The 19,426-nt window shown below is 40.4% G+C and overlaps 1 protein-coding gene across 1 annotated transcript in view; it reads left to right on the top strand.

Moving 5' to 3' along the window:
- Positions 1-19,426, top strand: part of rnpepl1 (arginyl aminopeptidase like 1) — a 72,812-nt gene that overhangs the window by 44,275 nt on the left and 9,111 nt on the right. The window contains exons 3-8 of the mRNA XM_072255195.1: positions 3,100-3,251; positions 5,716-5,832; positions 8,682-8,917; positions 12,669-12,782; positions 14,123-14,235; positions 17,469-17,577. Of these exons, the coding sequence (XP_072111296.1) occupies positions 3,100-3,251; positions 5,716-5,832; positions 8,682-8,917; positions 12,669-12,782; positions 14,123-14,235; positions 17,469-17,577 (841 nt within the window). The remainder of the gene's footprint in view (positions 1-3,099; positions 3,252-5,715; positions 5,833-8,681; positions 8,918-12,668; positions 12,783-14,122; positions 14,236-17,468; positions 17,578-19,426) is intronic.

The following is a 19,426-nucleotide window of genomic DNA, read 5'->3' as shown; positions in this document are numbered from 1 at the left end:
TCAGAAGTTTCCAAATGTTCCTCCGTACTCTCACGCCTGTCTCCATCAAATCAGGATTGTGCATGGTCCCCTACTTGACAGATTACAGATATCATTCACCGGAGAGGCCACGCGCACTGTCGTCGCGCCGCCATCTTCTCCTCCTCCGCTAAAACTACTTACTTGCATCCTACTTACATACTTACTGCCCATTATTCTGCTGGCATTTAGGACAGCAGTAAAGGCCCTTCATCTTTGAATGTACATACAATCTCACACACACATATGGAACGATTCTTCATTGCTGTTTCCATAACATTATTTTTGTTGACCATTCAGAGTTTTTAGCCCTGAGCTGAACCCCTGATAGACCATTTTTAGTCTGGCCACTACCCTTTGGCCTGTTTGGCATGGGTGAACCTATCAAGAGTTGAAGCACAAGGCCCTAACTCCAGCCAGCTTAGCTCTCTGTGTCATTGACTGGACATAGAGAGCAAGACTCCAAACCACGACAAGGTTGTGGTCCTCTTGGAGGTCATGAGTTAAAGTTTCATTCTCATTCAACCAGAGACATGAATACAGCCTAATGAAACAGCGTTTGCCAGTGAACCTGATTTGCAGTATTCTGCATTACCAATGTCCAACAGGGTCTTACGATCACAAGAAAAACATCCAAGGCAATCATTTGCACTGTTTGTTAGACCACACGCCACTTCCTACACAGTGTAGCAGAAGGCAACACAGTATGCCACAAGTCCAACTCCACTGCTATCAAGCAACTTGCTGGTGGGGGCAGGCCTGCAGTAACCAAAAGGGTCTTGTGATTGTAATAAAGAGGGAAAGGTCAACCAATTTCACCTTTGCTTGGACCCAGAGAGCCTCTGCGACCGAGCGTGGTGCTGTCTCACCAGTATGCAAAACAATGTACTGAATGCCTTTCATGTTTCAAAAGAATGTACTGATTTTTAAAAAAATGTAATGAATTTTTTGACATTGGGCATTAAATGTACAAAAATATAAGGTCAAATGTTCTTCAAGTTCCCTAACTCACCTTCAGCTTATATACAGGCTACGTGCAGGCTATTTTCATGCTAAGCTTGCAACACAGCTCAGTTTTTCCATTCACACTAAGGCAGAGATTAGGCGGACTTCACGTGGAATACTTACACAGAGGGACAGTGTGGCGTGTCTTATTACATGGGCTGACGGTGGCAATTATGGTAATTTCATAAAATATGAAGCAGTTAATGAACCTGTATCATTTAAAGAGATTGAAAAGTTTTATTGTAAGACATTGCTACAACACATTTTCTTCCATTGAAATTAATGGCAAAGTCCTTTTGCCAAATCTAAACTGATGCATATTCTTTGAGGTAATTCACTTGCATATATTATTGAAGACTTCTACAATTTACATTCCACTGCCCATAATGAATACAATGGCTGATAGCAGTCTTCAAATTGTTAGTAACACACACAAAATGCTGGAGGAACTCAGCAGGCCAGGCAGCATCTATGGAAAAAATAACAGTCGATGTTTCGGGCCGAGACTCTTCTGCCACATCTGCCTTCTGCAGATTTTCTCTTGTTTCAAATTGTTAGTGAATAGTTGTCAGGAATAGTTCCTTAAGGTTGTTATAGCCGGGACTGGTAATGAGGACAAGCTCACAATACCTATTAAATGCTCTCAATGGTGTGTGTCTCAAGTAGCCTCTGACAACCTGTCCAGCTCCTGGCCTTCATGTGTGGCTTAGCTACTAAGCCCAGTGGAATCATTTCTGCTGACAGGAGAAGGAGCAAAGGTGAGCTACTGGCACCTTAAAACCAGTCACTTTGGGCAGATGGGGCTGATCTCAAACCTCTGCTGCCTTGCAGCTATACCCACTCATGGGGAGGGCTCAGGAGTAAACTCCAAGGGGAAGTCCGGAACTGGAGTTCCTACGTTGAGCTCAATGCTGACTGGCAACTCCTGCAACTCTGCTGGTGCCAAAACTGTATCAGTCTCTGCCGTTCCTTTGGATTCATCAGCTGCATGGAGAGGGGGGAAGCCTGCTAATTGGGCAAAAGCTTGCTCTTTGTATTGTACTGCCCTGGCTTGTGTATCACGTAGAAGCTGAGATGTAACTCCAATGGGTGGTCCCCGACTTAACAGAGGGACTCAGTTAGCAGGAAGTTTCTGACTTCTGTATTTGCCCACACAAAAATCCCACACTAGCTTGTACTTCAATCAGGAAGTGCCAACAGTTCCATGTGGAATTTCTTGCAAAATATGCACTCCAGAAATTCTGCAACTGGAGCATTTCAAATCTCATCACTTAATATCTCAAATAATATTGGCACCTATGAAAGTGAAATTTGTGAAATTTCAATAATGACCCTAATTATTAGTCTGACGCACAGGACAGAAGTTCAGAGCTTACCCCAGTGTCTCTGAAATTGCGCCCGCAACTTGATTTCCTTGTTTCCTTCACAATCAGAACTCTGGCACATTTTATCAATGTGTCTAGTATAATTAGAAGAAGCATAGGCAACAGCAGAAAGGAGAAAAACAGACTAGTGACTGAACAAAAATATAATGGGTCTAAAATAGCTTAAATGAATGCTTAATTCAATGCTTAAATGAAACTCTTCTGAAATACGACAAGAGCCCAGTTTAATAGGTGTTGAAAGTGAAGGATAGATCTCCAACTTGGAATGTGGATTTTTCCATAAATTTACATAATTTTAGTAGAGTGGCAGTACATAGAACAGAGCCATGATTAGTAATCCATAAGAAAAAAGAAACCAAGTTTGCCATTATGTTTCTATATCCATCTTCTTTTTCTTGGTGGTGAGTGATCCTTTCCTAAGTATCAGGCTTAGTGTGTCATGCCAGACTTCTTGCTGAATATCTAAACAAATTTGTTTATTATGCATATTTTTGTGCTGTCACAGTTCAGTGGGACTTTGGGCCTGGCTTGTTTCCTAGTGTAGGATGTTGACTTTGGAGAATGAATTTTTTGTTTCTGCAGTTTATGCTGGGCATCCATGATGTTAAATACTTAATCTAGGCCCCTGATTATATGAAGCATACTGTACCAGAGGAAATAAAGTTCTTTTTAATTCTGTTTTGTTTCTTAGGTTCCACCTGGTATCAAAGTACTAATGAGTGCAACGAGAAGCACATTTGATGAGCAAGAGAACATATATCGATTCCAAATGGAATATCCAGTTCCTGCTTACCTATTGGCCTTGGTAGCTGGAGATCTGATTTCTGCAGATATTGGTCCACGGTAAGTGTTTTGTATTTTAAAACTCAAAATTGATTTTCATACTCTATTTGTAATTAATTATCCATTGATTTAAATCTAATCCCCTTAACCATATCTACCCCAATCAAAACTCACAAACTTGAAACCTCTAGATTTGTTGAATCAAAGTACAATTATCTATGGTGGTGTGTTGCTTTCCACTAGAAGTTTCCAATATGTTTACTTAATCTCCTGATAGCTGTACGCAGTGATGTAAAATCCATGTTTCTAAAATAGTATCTAATCTATCTACTACTACTAAATTGGTAAATTTGCTTATCACTGTCACATGTACTGAGGTACGGTAAAAGGTTTGCTTTGCATAACATCTATCCAGAGCATTTCATTAAAACACTGCTTTGAGATAATCACGGAGGATTACTACAGCACAGAAACAAGCCCTTTGGTCCATCTAATCCATGTGGAACTGTTATTCCGTCCAGTCCCATCCACCCACACCTGGACCATAGGCCTCCATACCCCTTCCATCCATGTACTTCTCCAAACTTATCTTAAGTGTTGCAATTAAACCTGCATGCACCACTTCCAGTGGCAGCTCGTTCCACACTTGCACCACGTGCTGAGTGAAGAAGTTCCCTTTGTGTTCACCTTAAATATTTCACTGTTCACCCTTAACCTATGACATTTACATCTAGTCTTACCCTATCGCAGTGGAAAAAACCTGCTGATATTTATCCTATCCATGCCCTTCATAATTTTGTATACTGCTACCAATCTCACTTCATTCTCTTACGCTCCAGGGTAAAAAAAAAGTCCGAACCTATTCAAACTTTCCCTATAACTTAGGTCCTCAAGTCCAGGCAATATCCTTGTAGTAGAAAGGAAAACAATAATTGAATGTAATAATAGAAAGCAATAATTAAAAAGTGGTAACATTCGACATTTCAGGCTGAGGGTTTCAGGACAGATGAGTCCTGATGAAGGGTCTTGGCTCGAAATGTCGACTGTTTACTCTTTTCCATAGACGCTGCTGGCCTGCTGAGTTCCTTCAGCATTTTGTGTGTGTTGCTTGGTTTTCCAGCATCTGCAGATTTTCTCTTGTTTGTTAATAAAAAGTGAATTGCAGTCAGATAATAAGGTGCAAGGTTATAATGAGGTAGATTGTGAGGCCAAGTTTATCTCATTGTATGAGGAGACCATCCAATAGGGTTATAACAGCAGGATAGAAGCTGTCCTTGAACTCAGTGGCCTGTGCTTTCAGGGTTTTGTATCTTCTGCCACGGGGGATGGGGGGGTGATGCGCAGAAGACAAAGTGTTTGTGGTGGGTGGTGCCTTTGATTATTTCGATTGATTTATGAATGCACTGTAAAGTGAAGACAGAGTCAATAGGGGGCAGGCAAGTTTCCACGATGTGCTGAGGGGTGTCCATAACTCTCTGCAGTTCCTTATAGTCTTGGCAGCATTATCAAAGCAAGCTGATAAGTATCTAAACCCTGAGTTTGTGCTGCAGGAGAGAAAGATTGTTATGATGCATTCTGCAATTTCAGTAAAACTCTTTAGGTTTTGGTTAGGGAAAATCACACTAGTGTTTAGTTAGCAAAGATTAAGTTTGTGTCCATTTCTGAGGTAGCGATTTTAGACAATTTTAGCTGGATGTGTGCCAGCTGACACATTGGGTCAGAGCTCAAGAAGGACATTCTTGTTGCAATAGATTTCCCCAGTATAACAGGTGCTGGCTATCCTTGTGAAATGCACTAGTTTCAAGATCTCTAGTATCCAGGCCCAACAGAGATATCTTCAGTATCTAAAACCTTGATCTCACGAGGGAACTTCTCCAAGTCAACCTAAGATCACAACCACCACTGCCAAATGCTTTTTCTAATTCTCAGCCTGAGTTGGAACCCATCTGAGCTTCCTCAGAGTCATTTGCTAATCACAAATAACTCCCCCCAACCTGTTACTAGAACATCTGCCTATTGCTGTACCTACCTTACGGTAACCACACTCCTCAGACCTTGCAGTTCGTGCTTAGGCTGCTAACATGAGCTTCAGTCAGCTCGAGTTTAATGCTGATTTGTATCACCGAGAGATTTGATGGCATATTGGTATTATGTACTATAGCTCAAATTATGCTGCATTGAATTATCAGCCCAATTATGAGCTCAAAAACAGAACTAGGTCTTGAGCCAAAACTATCTAACTCCTGCCTGAGTATTCCCAATGGAGCCGGACTGACAGTACTGCATGAATGTCTCAGCTGTCTACAAGAGATCAGCTTTGTGTAGGTTGCATCAGCTGATTTTTTTTGTAAATTCCTAAGAAACTACAAATCATCTGAGATTTAAGTATGATGTTTGTAAATTAGTTTAAGAACCTTCATTACCTATTTGGTTTGTCCATTAATTCATTAAAGAAATGCATAGGTTTTGTTCAGATTGTTCAGGTTTTTATATTGCTAAATCATGTATTTGAATTTACATACAGAAGCAGAGTCTGGGCTGAACCTTGTTTATTAAAGATTGCAACTGCAAAACTCAATGGTACAGTGGAGCGATGGCTGAGTGCTGCAGAGAATCTCTTCGGACCTTATATGTGGGAAAGGTAATAAAGGAAACTAATCATCAAAGTTGCTGGTGAACGCAGCTGGCCAGGCAGCATCTCTAGGAAGAGGTACAGTCGACGTTTCAGGCCGAGACCCTTCGTCAGGACTGTTTCCTGTTGTAAAGGAAACTAATTAGCTTTTTCACATCTTGAAACTTTGCCCATGAGACAGTTGCAGTGTTATGGAAATTGGTATATTATGTCACCAATTCTGTGATACCAACCTTATTTTACTCCCAGGAACTAGGAATACTCTTGTGGTGTTCCACCTATTCAGGATTGTGGTGTGGAAAGCAGATGTAGCACTTCCTGTAAAGAAGAATACAAATAGTCTTAATATTTCTGAGATTGGCCTGTTGTCTGGGCCCTACATGCACTTTTCATCTCCTCTAACAGAACAGTGAGGTTGGAAGGGGTGATCTTGTTGGCTGGATGGTGCTGGAGCTGAATGACAAGACCCTGTGCGTCAGAAGAACTTTGAAAGTCACAATAGGAGATGTGGGTGGATTAAAACGTCTCATAAAACTTTTCTGAAAGCCTCTGGTAGTTATCTGTCAATATTTTGCAACATTTTTAACATTTCTGAAACATTGAAAAACTAATTTTAAACAATTATATGTATCTTAAATAATTAAAGACAACAAACACAGCAATTGTGTAAAAGAATTACCAACTTATTTTTGAAGACAAAATAATCTGCAGGCGGAACCTGTGTTATGCAGAGTTTTGACTTGAAATGTCAATAACTCCTTTTGTCCTACAGATGTTGCTTGATTCACTGACTTCCTCCAGCAGATTGTTTATTGCTTCACCTTATTCTTCCCTTTCTTTGCTGCAGCTCTATAATCTTAATGGAAGTGTGTGCCTATGCCTTGTCGAGCTTGGCACATGATCTGCTTGGCAGCAGATTTCCCAGTGTAAGTGCTGAGATACTTCTCCAGCACAGGAAACCCACGGTGTCCAATATCAGAAAGTACCAAGAAATAGTGACAAAATCCAGGCAGTTAGTGCTCAGGTCGAATCAGGGCTTCCTCGGACAAGTCCTCTCCCATTTTTCCTCTGCATAATAAATGTATTGTGTCTTAAAACTAAAATAAAACTCAAACATGAATTAATGTTTAAGTTTTTCTGGCCTAATAGAATACAGGTTTCCCCCACTATCCGAAGGTAGAGCGTTCCTATGAGACGGTTCATAAGCCGGAATGTCATAAAGTGAATAAGCAATTACCATTTATTAATATGGGAAAAATTTTTGAGCGTTCCCAGACCCAAAAAATAACCTACAAAATCATGCCAAGTAACACATAAAACCTAAAATAACAGTAACATATAATAAAAGCAGGAATGATATGATAAATACACAGCCTATATAAAGTAGAAATACTCTTCTGCAGCACTGTCTAGCACAGCAAAAATCTCACGGCAACACTCTTGGCGGAAGCACTCTTGGCAGAAACACTCTCTCCAGTAACCTTTAAGCTATGAAGCTGCCAAATCATACTAAATAACACATAAAAATACACAGCCTATATAAAGTAGAAATAATGTATGTACAGTGTTGTTTCACTTACCGGAATCAGGAAGACTCCAATAAATTGTAGTTTCGTCACAGTTAAACACTTATACGAATAACCTCCTTCTGTAATTATTTTCTTCAGTTCTGCTGGGAACTTTTCGGCAGCTTCAGTATCAGCCAAAGCACTCTCTCCGGTAGACGTTAAACTATGAAGCTGCCCTCGCCTCAGAAACCGATCAAACCACCCATGACTACCTTTAAATCCCACTTACGCAACATTTTCATCACCATCGTCCAGTGCTTTCTGTTTCAGCTTATTAAAAAGACTGACTGATTTCTCCTTAAGTGTAAGAAAACTTAACGGAACACCACGATTTGTACACCCATCAATCCTCTCAAGCAATAGACTTTCCATTTTCTCCGTTATTGGATGCTGACTAAGAGAGACCACTTTGCTACGAGCAGAACCAACAGTAACATCGGCAGCTTTCAAAATTCTTTCTCTCTGCGTATAAATAGTGCGAATGATGGACACAGGCAAGTTCAACGCGTGGACTATGTCCTTACTTCGTTCACCATGATCGAAACACTTAATTATGTCTAGAAGTGTAACACCCTTACGAGCTCTTTTAGGCTTTTCTGATACCTTAAAACTCATCTTGCTAATGGATGCACAAAATAAATCGAGATAAAGCACGTGTTTAAGCAATTGCGGTTAGAATGCAATTCCGGGGGAGGAGCTTGGCTGTTCAGGCACACGCTGCCCTTTTTTGTAACAGTGAAAACATCTTCTGTTAGTGAAAACAGGTAACTAATGTAGGTCTTTCGTAACAGCGAGGTGTCGTAAAGTGAACGTTCGGGAAGACAGGGGCCACCTGTAATTTGTTTACTGTCCAGATGGTATTAGATTTTCTCCTGCTTGGAGATTCAATTTTTTTTATGCTTGGTATGATTCAAAAGTTGCCTAAGAAGCCTTCAGTTGCATATCCATGTAGTAACCCAGCATTTGGGAACCCAGACTATGTGGTTTAACAGACGCAGGGTATTTAAGCATTGAGACACCAGAAGATAGAATTGTATTTTGTCCTTGGCATTCACCCATGTGTTTTAGGAGTAAGAATCACTGGATAGTTATTAGGAGGTGGAAGCCAGCTTGATTTCCTTTTGTTCTTTAGCACAATGGTGGAGCGACCATATGTTTGATTAGATGTAATCAAACAGAATTAATCAATCTAAATCTAACTATATTTGAGGTTTATTGGTTTTTGTGGCCTCATTGGAAGCTTGTAAGAAAATAACTTTTGTAAAATGTGACCATGTGTTTTTCCTTCAGGTATGACGTTGTATTCCTTCCACCCTCTTTTCCAATTGTTGCAATGGAAAATCCCTGTTTGACGTTCATTATTTCCTGCATATTGGAAAGCGATGAATTTCTCATTATTGATGTTATCCATGAGATTGCACATAGTTGGTTTGGAAATGCAGTTACCAATGCTACATGGGAAGAAATGTGGCTGAGCGAAGGGCTGGCAACCTATGCACAACGTCGCATTACCACAGAAACTTATGGTGAGAGATTTTACTGTGCAAGTTTTTCTAATGTCATGGGCTATGATTTTTTCTATAGAAATTCCCAGTAAGATATAATATGCAGAAAATATTGAGTGGAAGTCAAGTTCTAAGGCCTAATTTTCCATGCTTTTAGAGTAAATAGGTGAAATATAGACATTGTAGTTAATGTTCTCAGGAGAAACTTTTCAGAAAGGAAGCATTTGGAGAGGAATGTATTGTTAATACCCGTTGTTCAATAATTTCTGAGCTACTGGAAACCTTTTGAATGACTGAAGTCCTAGGTTCTAGATTGCCAGCGATCGTGCAAGTGGTACTAAACCAATAACTGAGGAACAACAGCCTGAAAGGAAGTAACTAGGATAAGGATTGATCCCATTAAAGGCACTTCTGTGCTTCAAACAGTTTAATGGTTTTATCCAGTACACCTAGAAGAATATTACAGAATTGGACATGTTATGCTACACATTTAAAGCCACTGCCATTTCTTCTGCACACTATGCACCTTCTCTGGACAAAATGTCTTCACTTTAAAACTTGTGGGTCCTGCTTTTAAAAGATTGATCTTACAGATTCTTGCTTACATCAATATCTGCAATGATATTCGAGCAGGTTAAATGCAGGAATAAATTGGGGCAAAAACTTAAAATGCTGGAAATGCTTCCCGTTTACGTGGCACTGATGAAGCCCAGCGACTACTTATCAGTGGCAAACAAAACAAAGCAAAGTACTGAATAACTTATTAATAACACTTTATTTGTAACGATCATCGCTAACAATGGAGAGGCAAGCGGAAGCAGGCTTGAAGCAGAGTCGCAATGTCCCCGAGAGCGAGGAAAGTCCCAATGTTTGATCAAACTAAGCATCGAGCCGAATTGGAAATGTCGGGTACGGGACGAATCTGGCGGTGGGGTCCGGGCCTCAGAGCAGCTCAAGAATGAGGAACAGCCCGATGTTGGGACGATTTAAGCGCCGGGCCAGATTGAAAAGGTCAGGGTGCTGGGACTGGAAGCAAGCGATGGGCCGGTTCTGCTCGCTGCTTCACGACATTTACTTGCTCTGCGCTGAAATGAGGCTGTGGTCTGCTCCAGTTGCAGTGATGCCTGGCTTCATACCTGTCGTAAAACTTCTGTTCTGCATGCTGTTTGCTTACTTTTATTGCTTGCACAATTTGTTTTCCTTTCTCTCCGTACATAGGATGTTTGACAGTAACACACACAAAGTGCTGGAGGAATTCAGCAGGCCAGACATCATCCATGTGAAGGAGTAAATAGTTGTCGTTTCGGGCTGAGACCCTTCATCGGCATTGGAAAAAAAGATGAGCCATCAGAGGAAGAAGGTGGGGGGAGGGGAGAAAAAAGTACAATGTGGTAGGTGATAGGTGAAACCGGGAGAAGGCGAGGGATGAAGTAAAGATCTAGGATGCTGATAGGTGAAAGAGATAAAGGGTTGGAGAAGGGGGGGGGATCTGATAGGAGAGGGTAGAAGACCATGGAGGAAAGGAAAGAGGGAGGAGCACCAGAGCGAGGTGATGGGGAAGGAGATGAGGTGAGAGAGGGAAATGGGAATGGTGAAGGGGAGTGGCAATTGAACTTCAGGTCAGACTGCATCTGTGAGAGGAGAAACAGAGTGTTTCTAACATCTGCACTTTTATTGATTTCCAATAAATTTCTGCACTGTTATTGCATGGGAGGTTTAGCTGATCTGAAGTTTGATGGAAGTTTATTCTCCATCCACAAATGCTCATACTGCTGTAGTTAAGGTAGCTCTCTTGTGGTCCCCAGCCATTTGGTGTTGGAACTTTCAGGGTTTCACTGATGTTATAAATAAATTGTGTCTATTTAACCTGGCCAGATGAGGATGGTGCTGTCACTCAGAATGTCAGTACTTCTGTAGTCTACCTGAAATACCTAAGTAGTTGAACCCTATTTGTGTACACTGTTGAAGTCGTATGAAGTTTTGGCCCACTGAGTTCACCCTGATCATCATCCACCCATCTACACTGACCCTCTGTATCATTCTCCCCATATTCCCATCCCCTCCCCCAGGTTCCAGCATTCACCTACAATGTAGAGCAATTTACAGCAGCCAGTTATCTTCCTATTACAGGTACCATTGGTGTGTGAGGAGAGTGGATAGCCCAGAGGAAACAGCTGTGATCACAGGGAGACTCTGCAAGTTCCACACAGAAAGTGGCCATTGGTGTCTGGAACTGTGAGGCAGAGGCTCTGCTAGCTGTGCTCCCCTTAACAATATAAGTAGAACAGGGTGTTCAGCACCACAGTCCTGGAGATTCTGCAACACCACAGAGCAGGCCATTCCAAATGGATTCATTGCCTTAAAATATCATTAAACATTGCCATACAGAATTGAAATGCTGGTGGGATATTGGGCCTATTTACAACTTCTCAGCCGCTGTTCTTACAGCTGCAGTGGTTTCATGAGTTTTGACTGCAGTAATATACCCTCTTGTTCCAGAAGCTGATAAAAAGTCAGAATGAATCTTGCCTTCCTCATAGAAAATAGGAGCAAAATTGAGCCATTTTAACATGGAAAATACCAGTATTAAGCTTTTGGAACTGCTCCACTATCCAACACGTCATCCACATGTTCATCCAACTGCTGTTATTTCATCAAGATACAGGGCTATTCCAATGAAAACCCTGTTGCATCTTCCTTAAAAGATGTATGACATAAAGTTGATTGGAATTACCATTGAAAATAAAAACAAAATCCGTTGTTGTTAGTGATAAACGTTAAACAATTCCACATCAACTGAGATGTATAGTCACTTTAGATCTTTCAGAAATAGCCGCAGGTCCCTTTAAATCTACTGCAATATTTACGTTAAGCATCTGGCAATGCTTCAGACACTTTATTCCAGTATGATTGACAACTCAGCCAAAGGGAATAATAAGTGATATGACTGGTATTTGATGTGACTTATTTAAAGCCACTGTCCATAAATGTGCAGATACTGGCATACTTACATGTTCTAGTTTTATCACAAATCCCAAGTGGATAGATGCCTGACTGGTGTTTGTTTCTGGTTGTTGTTATGGTAGAACTATTTATGGAGCCTTAAGGAATGCTGGAAATGCTGACAGCTAAAGATGAATTTGTTATTTATCTTTCACTTTGCACTTTATGTAGAGAAAACAATGATTAAAAATTTGGCCTGCTTTAAATGAGGCTTGTGTGGTTTTGTTTGTCTGGTGAAAGATTGGGTATTTTAACAGCATGTGATTTGGGCATCATTGTAACAGGCTGGTAAGGAACACAATGGCAAATAATCTTATTGAAAGTGTTGCATTGTGAAGCAGCACCTTCATGCTTTCCTGAGATTTAAAATTCACAACATTTTGTTTCCAAGATAAATATGATTCCCTTCATTTTCTGCTTCAAAGATGATTTCCTTTTAAATACAAAGGAAATGTTTTGTTTTTTGATGCAGAGCACTGTTAACGAATAAGCCATTTATCTGCGCACGTAGGGGCACTCTTCATTCACACACATTTCATATACTAGTCCGTCATGTCAAAATGTTAGTGTGTACTGTCCTATAGCCTGACACTTAAGAGACAACTGGTTACCCAATGTATGTCTCCAAGTGGCACAATGCAAGCATGGGATCTAGCCCTGTCCACCTATTCAAAAGAATGATGTCAGATGCAGAGAATTCAAATTTTAGCACCAGGAAAACAGCTATTTTTCAGGTAGAGAAAAAAATACTGTTTTATTTTACTTTCAGGGGCTGCTTTTACTTGTCTTGAAACCACTTTCCGACTAGAAGCACTACATCGTCAGCTAAAACTGCTTGGAGATGAGAGTCCTGTCAGCAGGCTACAAGTGAAGTTTGAGCCAGGTATCCATGTTACCTCTCTTTGCAACTAAAATGAAATCTGCTCCATTGACTAAATAAACTCTTTGATATCAAAGTACAACTCTTTTTTTCACAAGTATTCTCTGGTATTTGGCAGTTTCTGTGAAATATGGCACTTTCAGTCTAGGTGTTGTGAATAATGATAGATTATTTATGTAATAAACTTGCTTGGTAGATTCTTTAGACCTGAATAGTAGTAGTGCAATCTCTCCAGCTGGGTATGATGTACTAAGGGGTTGTCTATTGGTGGATCCTCAGGTAGCTGTAGAGGCCAATCCAGGATCCACATATTCTGGTGCAGTGTGAGCAATAGTAACTGGTGGCAGTGGTTAGTGGCTGGGTTTTTGATTGATCAGTCTCTCAATTTGCAGGTGCCACTTGTCCTCTGCCACAGTGGAGGTCGCTGTCAATGTAGCTCCCTAATGGACAGATTTCCTCCAGGTGTATCTTGAGTGCAAAGTCTTCCCAGTTTTTAAATATAATGTTGAACTCCTTCGGGCTGATCTTGACGTCATCTTTGAAGCATTTCATTTGCCCACTAGGGGCTCACTGACCTTCCTTCAACAGGCAGCATCCTCTCCTCAAAAGATGACATTGTCTCAGAGATTAATGACCACCCGCGTAGGCCTGGTGGAGCCTATGCAAGACTAAGGAAAAGAGTCTTTGAAGACTACGACCTACAGGTTCAAACAAAACTTTTAGTCTATAGAGCAGCCGTCCTTCCTCCATTATTGTATGGAACTGAGTAACGGACCACCTACAGTAGACACCTGAAAATCCTGGAACAATACCATTGAAGTTCCTTACAAAAGATTTTTAAGAATTAGCTGGAAGGACAGACACACTATAACACCAGTATGCTGGAGGAGACCAAAGTGAATAGCATCTCCATCATGATAAAGCAGCACCAACTCTATGGGTAGGTTGTCATCCGAATGCTTAACGCTCATCTCCTTTACTCTCAGTTGAAAAAAGGAGTTGAAAGCTTGAATAGTTGTGAATGAAATCTTCAGGAGATTTTAATTTTCACAATTGTTGATCAGATGCAATTTTCTCAGAATGCTTGGATTTATTTTTGACTTTATTATGACAGGTTAGTGTTACTGCTGCTGTAAACTGAAGTTTGTAACTTGAATTAAAGCAGGTGGAATTGTAAATCAGTTTGTTATATAACCGAGTGCAGAAAGCTTTTGTGAACTAGCATGCAGTATGAAGGAAATGGAGTCATTAGACCAAAAGAAATCGAAGAAATCTACTACTTGTAAAATGTTTTGGTGATCAAAGATGGGTACATGTAATATTTCTTCCATATACCCATACAGGAGTCAATCCCAGCAGTCTGATGAATCTCTTCACCTATGAAAAGGGATTTTGCTTTGTATACTACCTGTCACAGCTCTGTGGTGATACAAAGTGCTTTGACTCTTTCCTTAGAGTAAGTTAAGCAACTTGTTTAATTTTAAATTTTATTTTTAAGGTCTACTTTATGTTAATTAAATGAAAACATGTTAACAACTGTGTCATCTCATTTACATCAAACACTACAATATTAATAGAAAACTGCATTGTCCAATGGAATAGCATATCATTTTATATGCACAGATGTATGATTTATATTGACCGCTTTGTTCCGTGACCTTACTGAGAAGCGGAACCCTTCAGGAAATTGAGCTACTGAGGGCAATGCCTCCCACAAAAGAAGCATTGTTACTGTTATATTATCTTTTGTGTTAGTTTCACCTAAATTTTGACACTGTGGAATCGGCTGTATCTGATCTCAGTGGGCTAGACTACTCCCACTTTTGGAGTTTCTGGCATTCATCTATGGCTTGGCTTCTGTCCAGCTCCTAGACTCACCTTTTTCTACACAAATCTCATCGCCACATTGCAGTAATGAACTAGAGTGCAGTTAAAAGCCTTACTTATTTGTAATAATCATTAAGGAAAAATCTGCTTCAGACATGATTTAATAGCATGATTGAAATAAAGGTATGACCACGTTAATGGGGCTATATTACAGACCACCTAACAGTCCTAGGGATTTAGAGGAACAAATTTGTAAAGAGATTGCAGACTGTTGCAAGAAGCATAATCTTGTTATTGTAGGTCATTTTAACTTTCCACATATTGGCTGGGAATGCCATACTGTAGAAGAGCTAGGTGGGATAGAGTTTGCCAGATGTGTTCAGGAACTTTTTCTTCCTCGGTATATAGAAGTCCCAATGAGAGAGCTTGTGATACTGGATCTACTACTAGGGAATGAGACAGGGCAGGTGAGAGAAGTTTGTGTAGGGGAGCACCTTACATCCAGTGACCACAATGCCATTAGTTTCAAAGTAAATATGCAAAGAGATAGGTTCGATCCACAGGTTGAGATTTTAAATTGGAGAGATGCCAATTTTGATGACACTGGAAATGATCTGGCAAGTGTGGATTAGGACAGGCTGTTTCTGATAAAGGTGTATGTGGGAAGTGGGAGGCCTTCAAAAATGAAATTTTGAGTGTACAAAGCTTGCATATGCCTTTGAGAATAAAAGGTAAAGATAACAAGTATAGGGAACTTTGATTTTCAAGAGATATTGAGGCCCTGGTTAAGAAAGAAAAGGAGATGCATAGTAGATATAGGCAAGTAGGAACAAATGAGGTGCTTATGGAGTACAAGAAATGTCAGAGAACACTTAAGAAAAAAAATCAGGAGATAAAAGAAGGCATGAAGTTGCTCTAACAGACAAGGTGAAGGGGAATCCCAAGGGCTTCTACAGGTATGTTAAGAGCAAAATGATTGCTAGGGAAAAAATTAGCCTCCTAGAAGACCAGGATAGTAATCCATGTGTGCAGCCAAAATAGATATGGGAGATCTTAGTTACATTCTTTGCATCTGTATTTACTGGGGAAATAGATACAGAGTCTATAGAAGTGAGGCAAAGTGGTATCAACTTCGTGGACCCTGTATAGATTACAGAGGAGAAGGTGTTTGCTACCCTGAAGCAAATTAGGATGGATAAATCGTCCAGGCCTGACAAAGTGTTCCCTTGGATGCTACGGGAGGCAAGTGCCCCGGGGCCCTAGCAGATATATTTGTAACATCCTTAGTAACATGAGAGGTTCCAGAGGATTGGAGGATAGCCAATGTTGTTCCACTGTTTAAAAGAGGCCCTAAACAGAAACCGGGAAATGTTAAGCCAGTGAGTCTGACATTAGTTGTGGGAAAGTTATTGGAAGGTATTCCAAGGGACTGGATATATAAGTTTATGGATAGTCAACATGGCTTTGTGCATGGCATGTCACGTCTAACCAAACATGAGAGTTTTTTGAGGAAGTTACCAGTAAAGTGGATTAAGGCAAGGCAGTGGATGTTGACTACATGGATTTTTAGTAAGTCATTTGACAAGGCCCTGTGTGGGAGGCTAGTCAAGATTGTTCATTCAGGATGAGGCAGTACATTGGATTAGACATTGGCTTTGTGGGAAAAGCCAGAGAGTGGTGATAGAGGCCTGGGACTAGTGGTGTGCCTCAGGGATCGGTGCTGGGTCCTTTGTTGTTTTGTCATCTAAATCAATGATCTGAATGATAATGTGGTCAGATCAGGAGATTTGCAGATGACTCCAAGATTGGGGGTGTAGTGGACTGTAAGGAAGGCTATCATGGGTTGCAGAAGGATCTGCATCAACTGGAAAAATGGGCTGAAAATGGCAGATGGAATTTAATGCAGACAAGTGCAAGGTTTTGCACTTTAGTAGGACCAACCAGGGTAGGTCTTAGACAGTGAACAGTAGGGCACTGAGGAGTGTTGTAGAACAAAGGGATCTGGGAATACAGGTCCATAATTCATTGAAAGTGGCATCACAGGTAGATAGGGTCGCAAAGAATATTTGGCATATTGGCATTCATAAATCAATGTATTGAGTACAGAAGATGGGATGTTGATGTTGTATAAGACATTGGTGAGCCCTAATTTGGAGTATTGTGTGCAGTTATAGTCACCTATCTGCAGGAAAGATGTAAACAAGGTTGAAAGAGTGCAGAGAAAATCTACTAGTATGTTGCCAGGTCTGGAGGACCTATATTAATGATAGATTGAATAGATTAAGACTGTATTCTTTAGAACGTAGAAGACTGAGAGGAGATTTGATAGAGATGTACAAATTTTGAAGGGTATAGATTGGGTAAATGCAAGCAGGCTTTTTCCACTGAGGTAGGGTGGATCTACAACCAGAGGCCATGGGTTAGGAGTGAAAGGTGAAAAGTTTAAGGGGAACATGAGGGGGAACTTAGGAGTATGGAGGGCTATGTTCTTGGTGTTGAGAGGAGGCCACTCAGTGGTTTTTGGCATGGACTAGATGGGCCAAAGGGTTCTCTATGACTATTCCTGTTTTTAAAAAAAAGTAATTCAAGCTGAAACCCACTGTTCTTTCCCAGAAATGAATACAATTTCTGATCTTTATAAATTAATTTATTGAAAGTAAATATTTTCTATCATTTTGTCCCTCTTAAAACAACTCAGAACTAAATTCATGAAGTTCATCCTGCGGTTTAGAGCCTTGGTTTAATGGGGAATGTGGTATGTTCGCAATCATACTAATGGATCCTAAAACATAATTAGTTACTATGAACTACAAATAATTAACTTAAAATCCAGTTTGCTAATATTAATGACTTCCTTCTTAGGCTTACGTGGAGAAGTTCAAGTTTACAAGCGTGGTTGCAGGTGATTTACTGGAGTTTTTCTTGGGCTTTTTTCCTGAGCTGAGGGAGAAATGTGTAGACAACAAGGAAGGTTGGTGAGATGTCTGAAAAGAATTTTCTAAGTATCCTTTAGTCTATTATGAGTAACTGTGAACAAAATTTGATTGCGCAGAACCCACCATGTAACATTGGAGGGGAGAGTGGAACATGAGAGAAACCTCCTGTGATCCTCTCATCAGATTCCTTCTTTTCCAGCCCTTTACCCTTTCCACCTATCATCTCCCAGCTTCTTACTGCATCTCACCACCGCCCCCCCCCCCCCCACAACCAACCTGGTTTCCACTGTCACCTTCCAGCTTGTACTCCCTCCCTACCCCCACCTTCTTATCCTGGCTACTTCCCCCTTTCCTTCCAGTCCTGATGAAGAGTCTCGTCTCGAAACGTAGACAGTTTATTCATTTCCACAGATGCTGCCTGACCTGCTGTGTTCCTCCAGCACTTTGTATGTGTTACTCTGGATTTCCAGCTTCTGCAGGATCACTTGTGTTTAATGATACACAAGCCAATGTGCCTCACATTAGCATTGACCTCTGCTTTGATCTCTTGTGATAATAATACTTAATTAACAGTTAGACGTTTTCAGGGCCTTTTGTGTAGCTGTGTTCTTTATTTATCAACAGTTCTTACATGGCTCACTAGGTTCTCCCAAATGAATTCTCTTGATCCACCTATTCAGCTGAATAGAAGGACACCAGGCAGTTGAGTTGCATCAGAGGTGATCTTCAAATGCCTGCTAACAGGCTCAGAGCACAATAGTTATTCAATCCCTTCATGATTAGATGAGCAATGCCCAAAGATGGTGAGATTTAAAGGAGTATATAATGGATGCACAGCATGCTTCAAGCAGGACGCTATTATTGTATGGCACTGTCATTAGTTTCAAGATCAATAACCTTACTGAATCTCATGCTTTCCAATCTTCTCAGACATCAGCAACAATACAACCTGTAAAGCAGGTTTCCGATGCATTTTCATGAAAGCAAGCTGTTTTATTCCCTGTAACTTGGACAAACAACAGCATTATACAGTGTAGAAAAGTTGCTCATCCAGTAAGTTGTGGACTCTGCCCCCGTTTGTGTGTCGTTGCTCAGTGCCATCACCAACATAGCATAACATCGAGTGTACAGTTTGTGTTTTCCAGTTTTTTTGTAGAAGACAAACAGTGACATAACTTAAACATTGCTATACAGTATATTTTGTTAAGTCTTTCTTATGGGTTAGTGCACAATATCAGATTGTGAAATTCAATATGGTTATTGCTTTCAGGACTACTGGCAGTGTCATGTTTGTGAAAGAATCCCAGCTGGAGTATGCCGTGCATGCATGATGGTTTGTGATATTAGCTGGGAAGACCTTTGACTGAGACATTGGAACCTACCCTTAGGCAAGTTAGGCAAGCCATTGCACTGCTAAGGAGCAAGCTCTGCTCCCTCCTACTTGGTTACTGAAAATCTACAGTTCTTATCTACTCTTGAGAGTCACATGCAGCAGATAAAGCTGCAAGTTTCAACCGATGCTTTAAATCTTTTTGTACCTTGCACTTCAGAATTCAGTTTTCCTTTTCTGAGCCCTATGTACTGTTGTCAGACTAAGGGGTTCATACTCATATCAGCAGAGAACAATTTTCAAAAAGGTCAGGCACTTGAATTTGAACTCCCAACAAGGAATCAATGATTTGCACATACATGCTATTAGTGCATGAGGTTTTACCATAAATAGATAGACAAGCTGCTCTCCCAATTAGGGCTATCATTAATATATATTTAAGCTCTGTACAAAAATGTTACTGAAGTTTAAAAAAAACTTAAATAACATCAGCTGAGTTTTTTAATTGTTCATAATTTATTGAAAGTAACTTACCTGAGATTAGTTTGTACAGT

Source organism: Mobula birostris, chromosome 4 (genome assembly GCF_030028105.1).
Source record: "Mobula birostris isolate sMobBir1 chromosome 4, sMobBir1.hap1, whole genome shotgun sequence".
Classification (NCBI taxonomy): domain Eukaryota; kingdom Metazoa; phylum Chordata; class Chondrichthyes; order Myliobatiformes; family Myliobatidae; genus Mobula; species Mobula birostris.
This window is presented reverse-complemented; position numbering and strand designations above follow the sequence as displayed.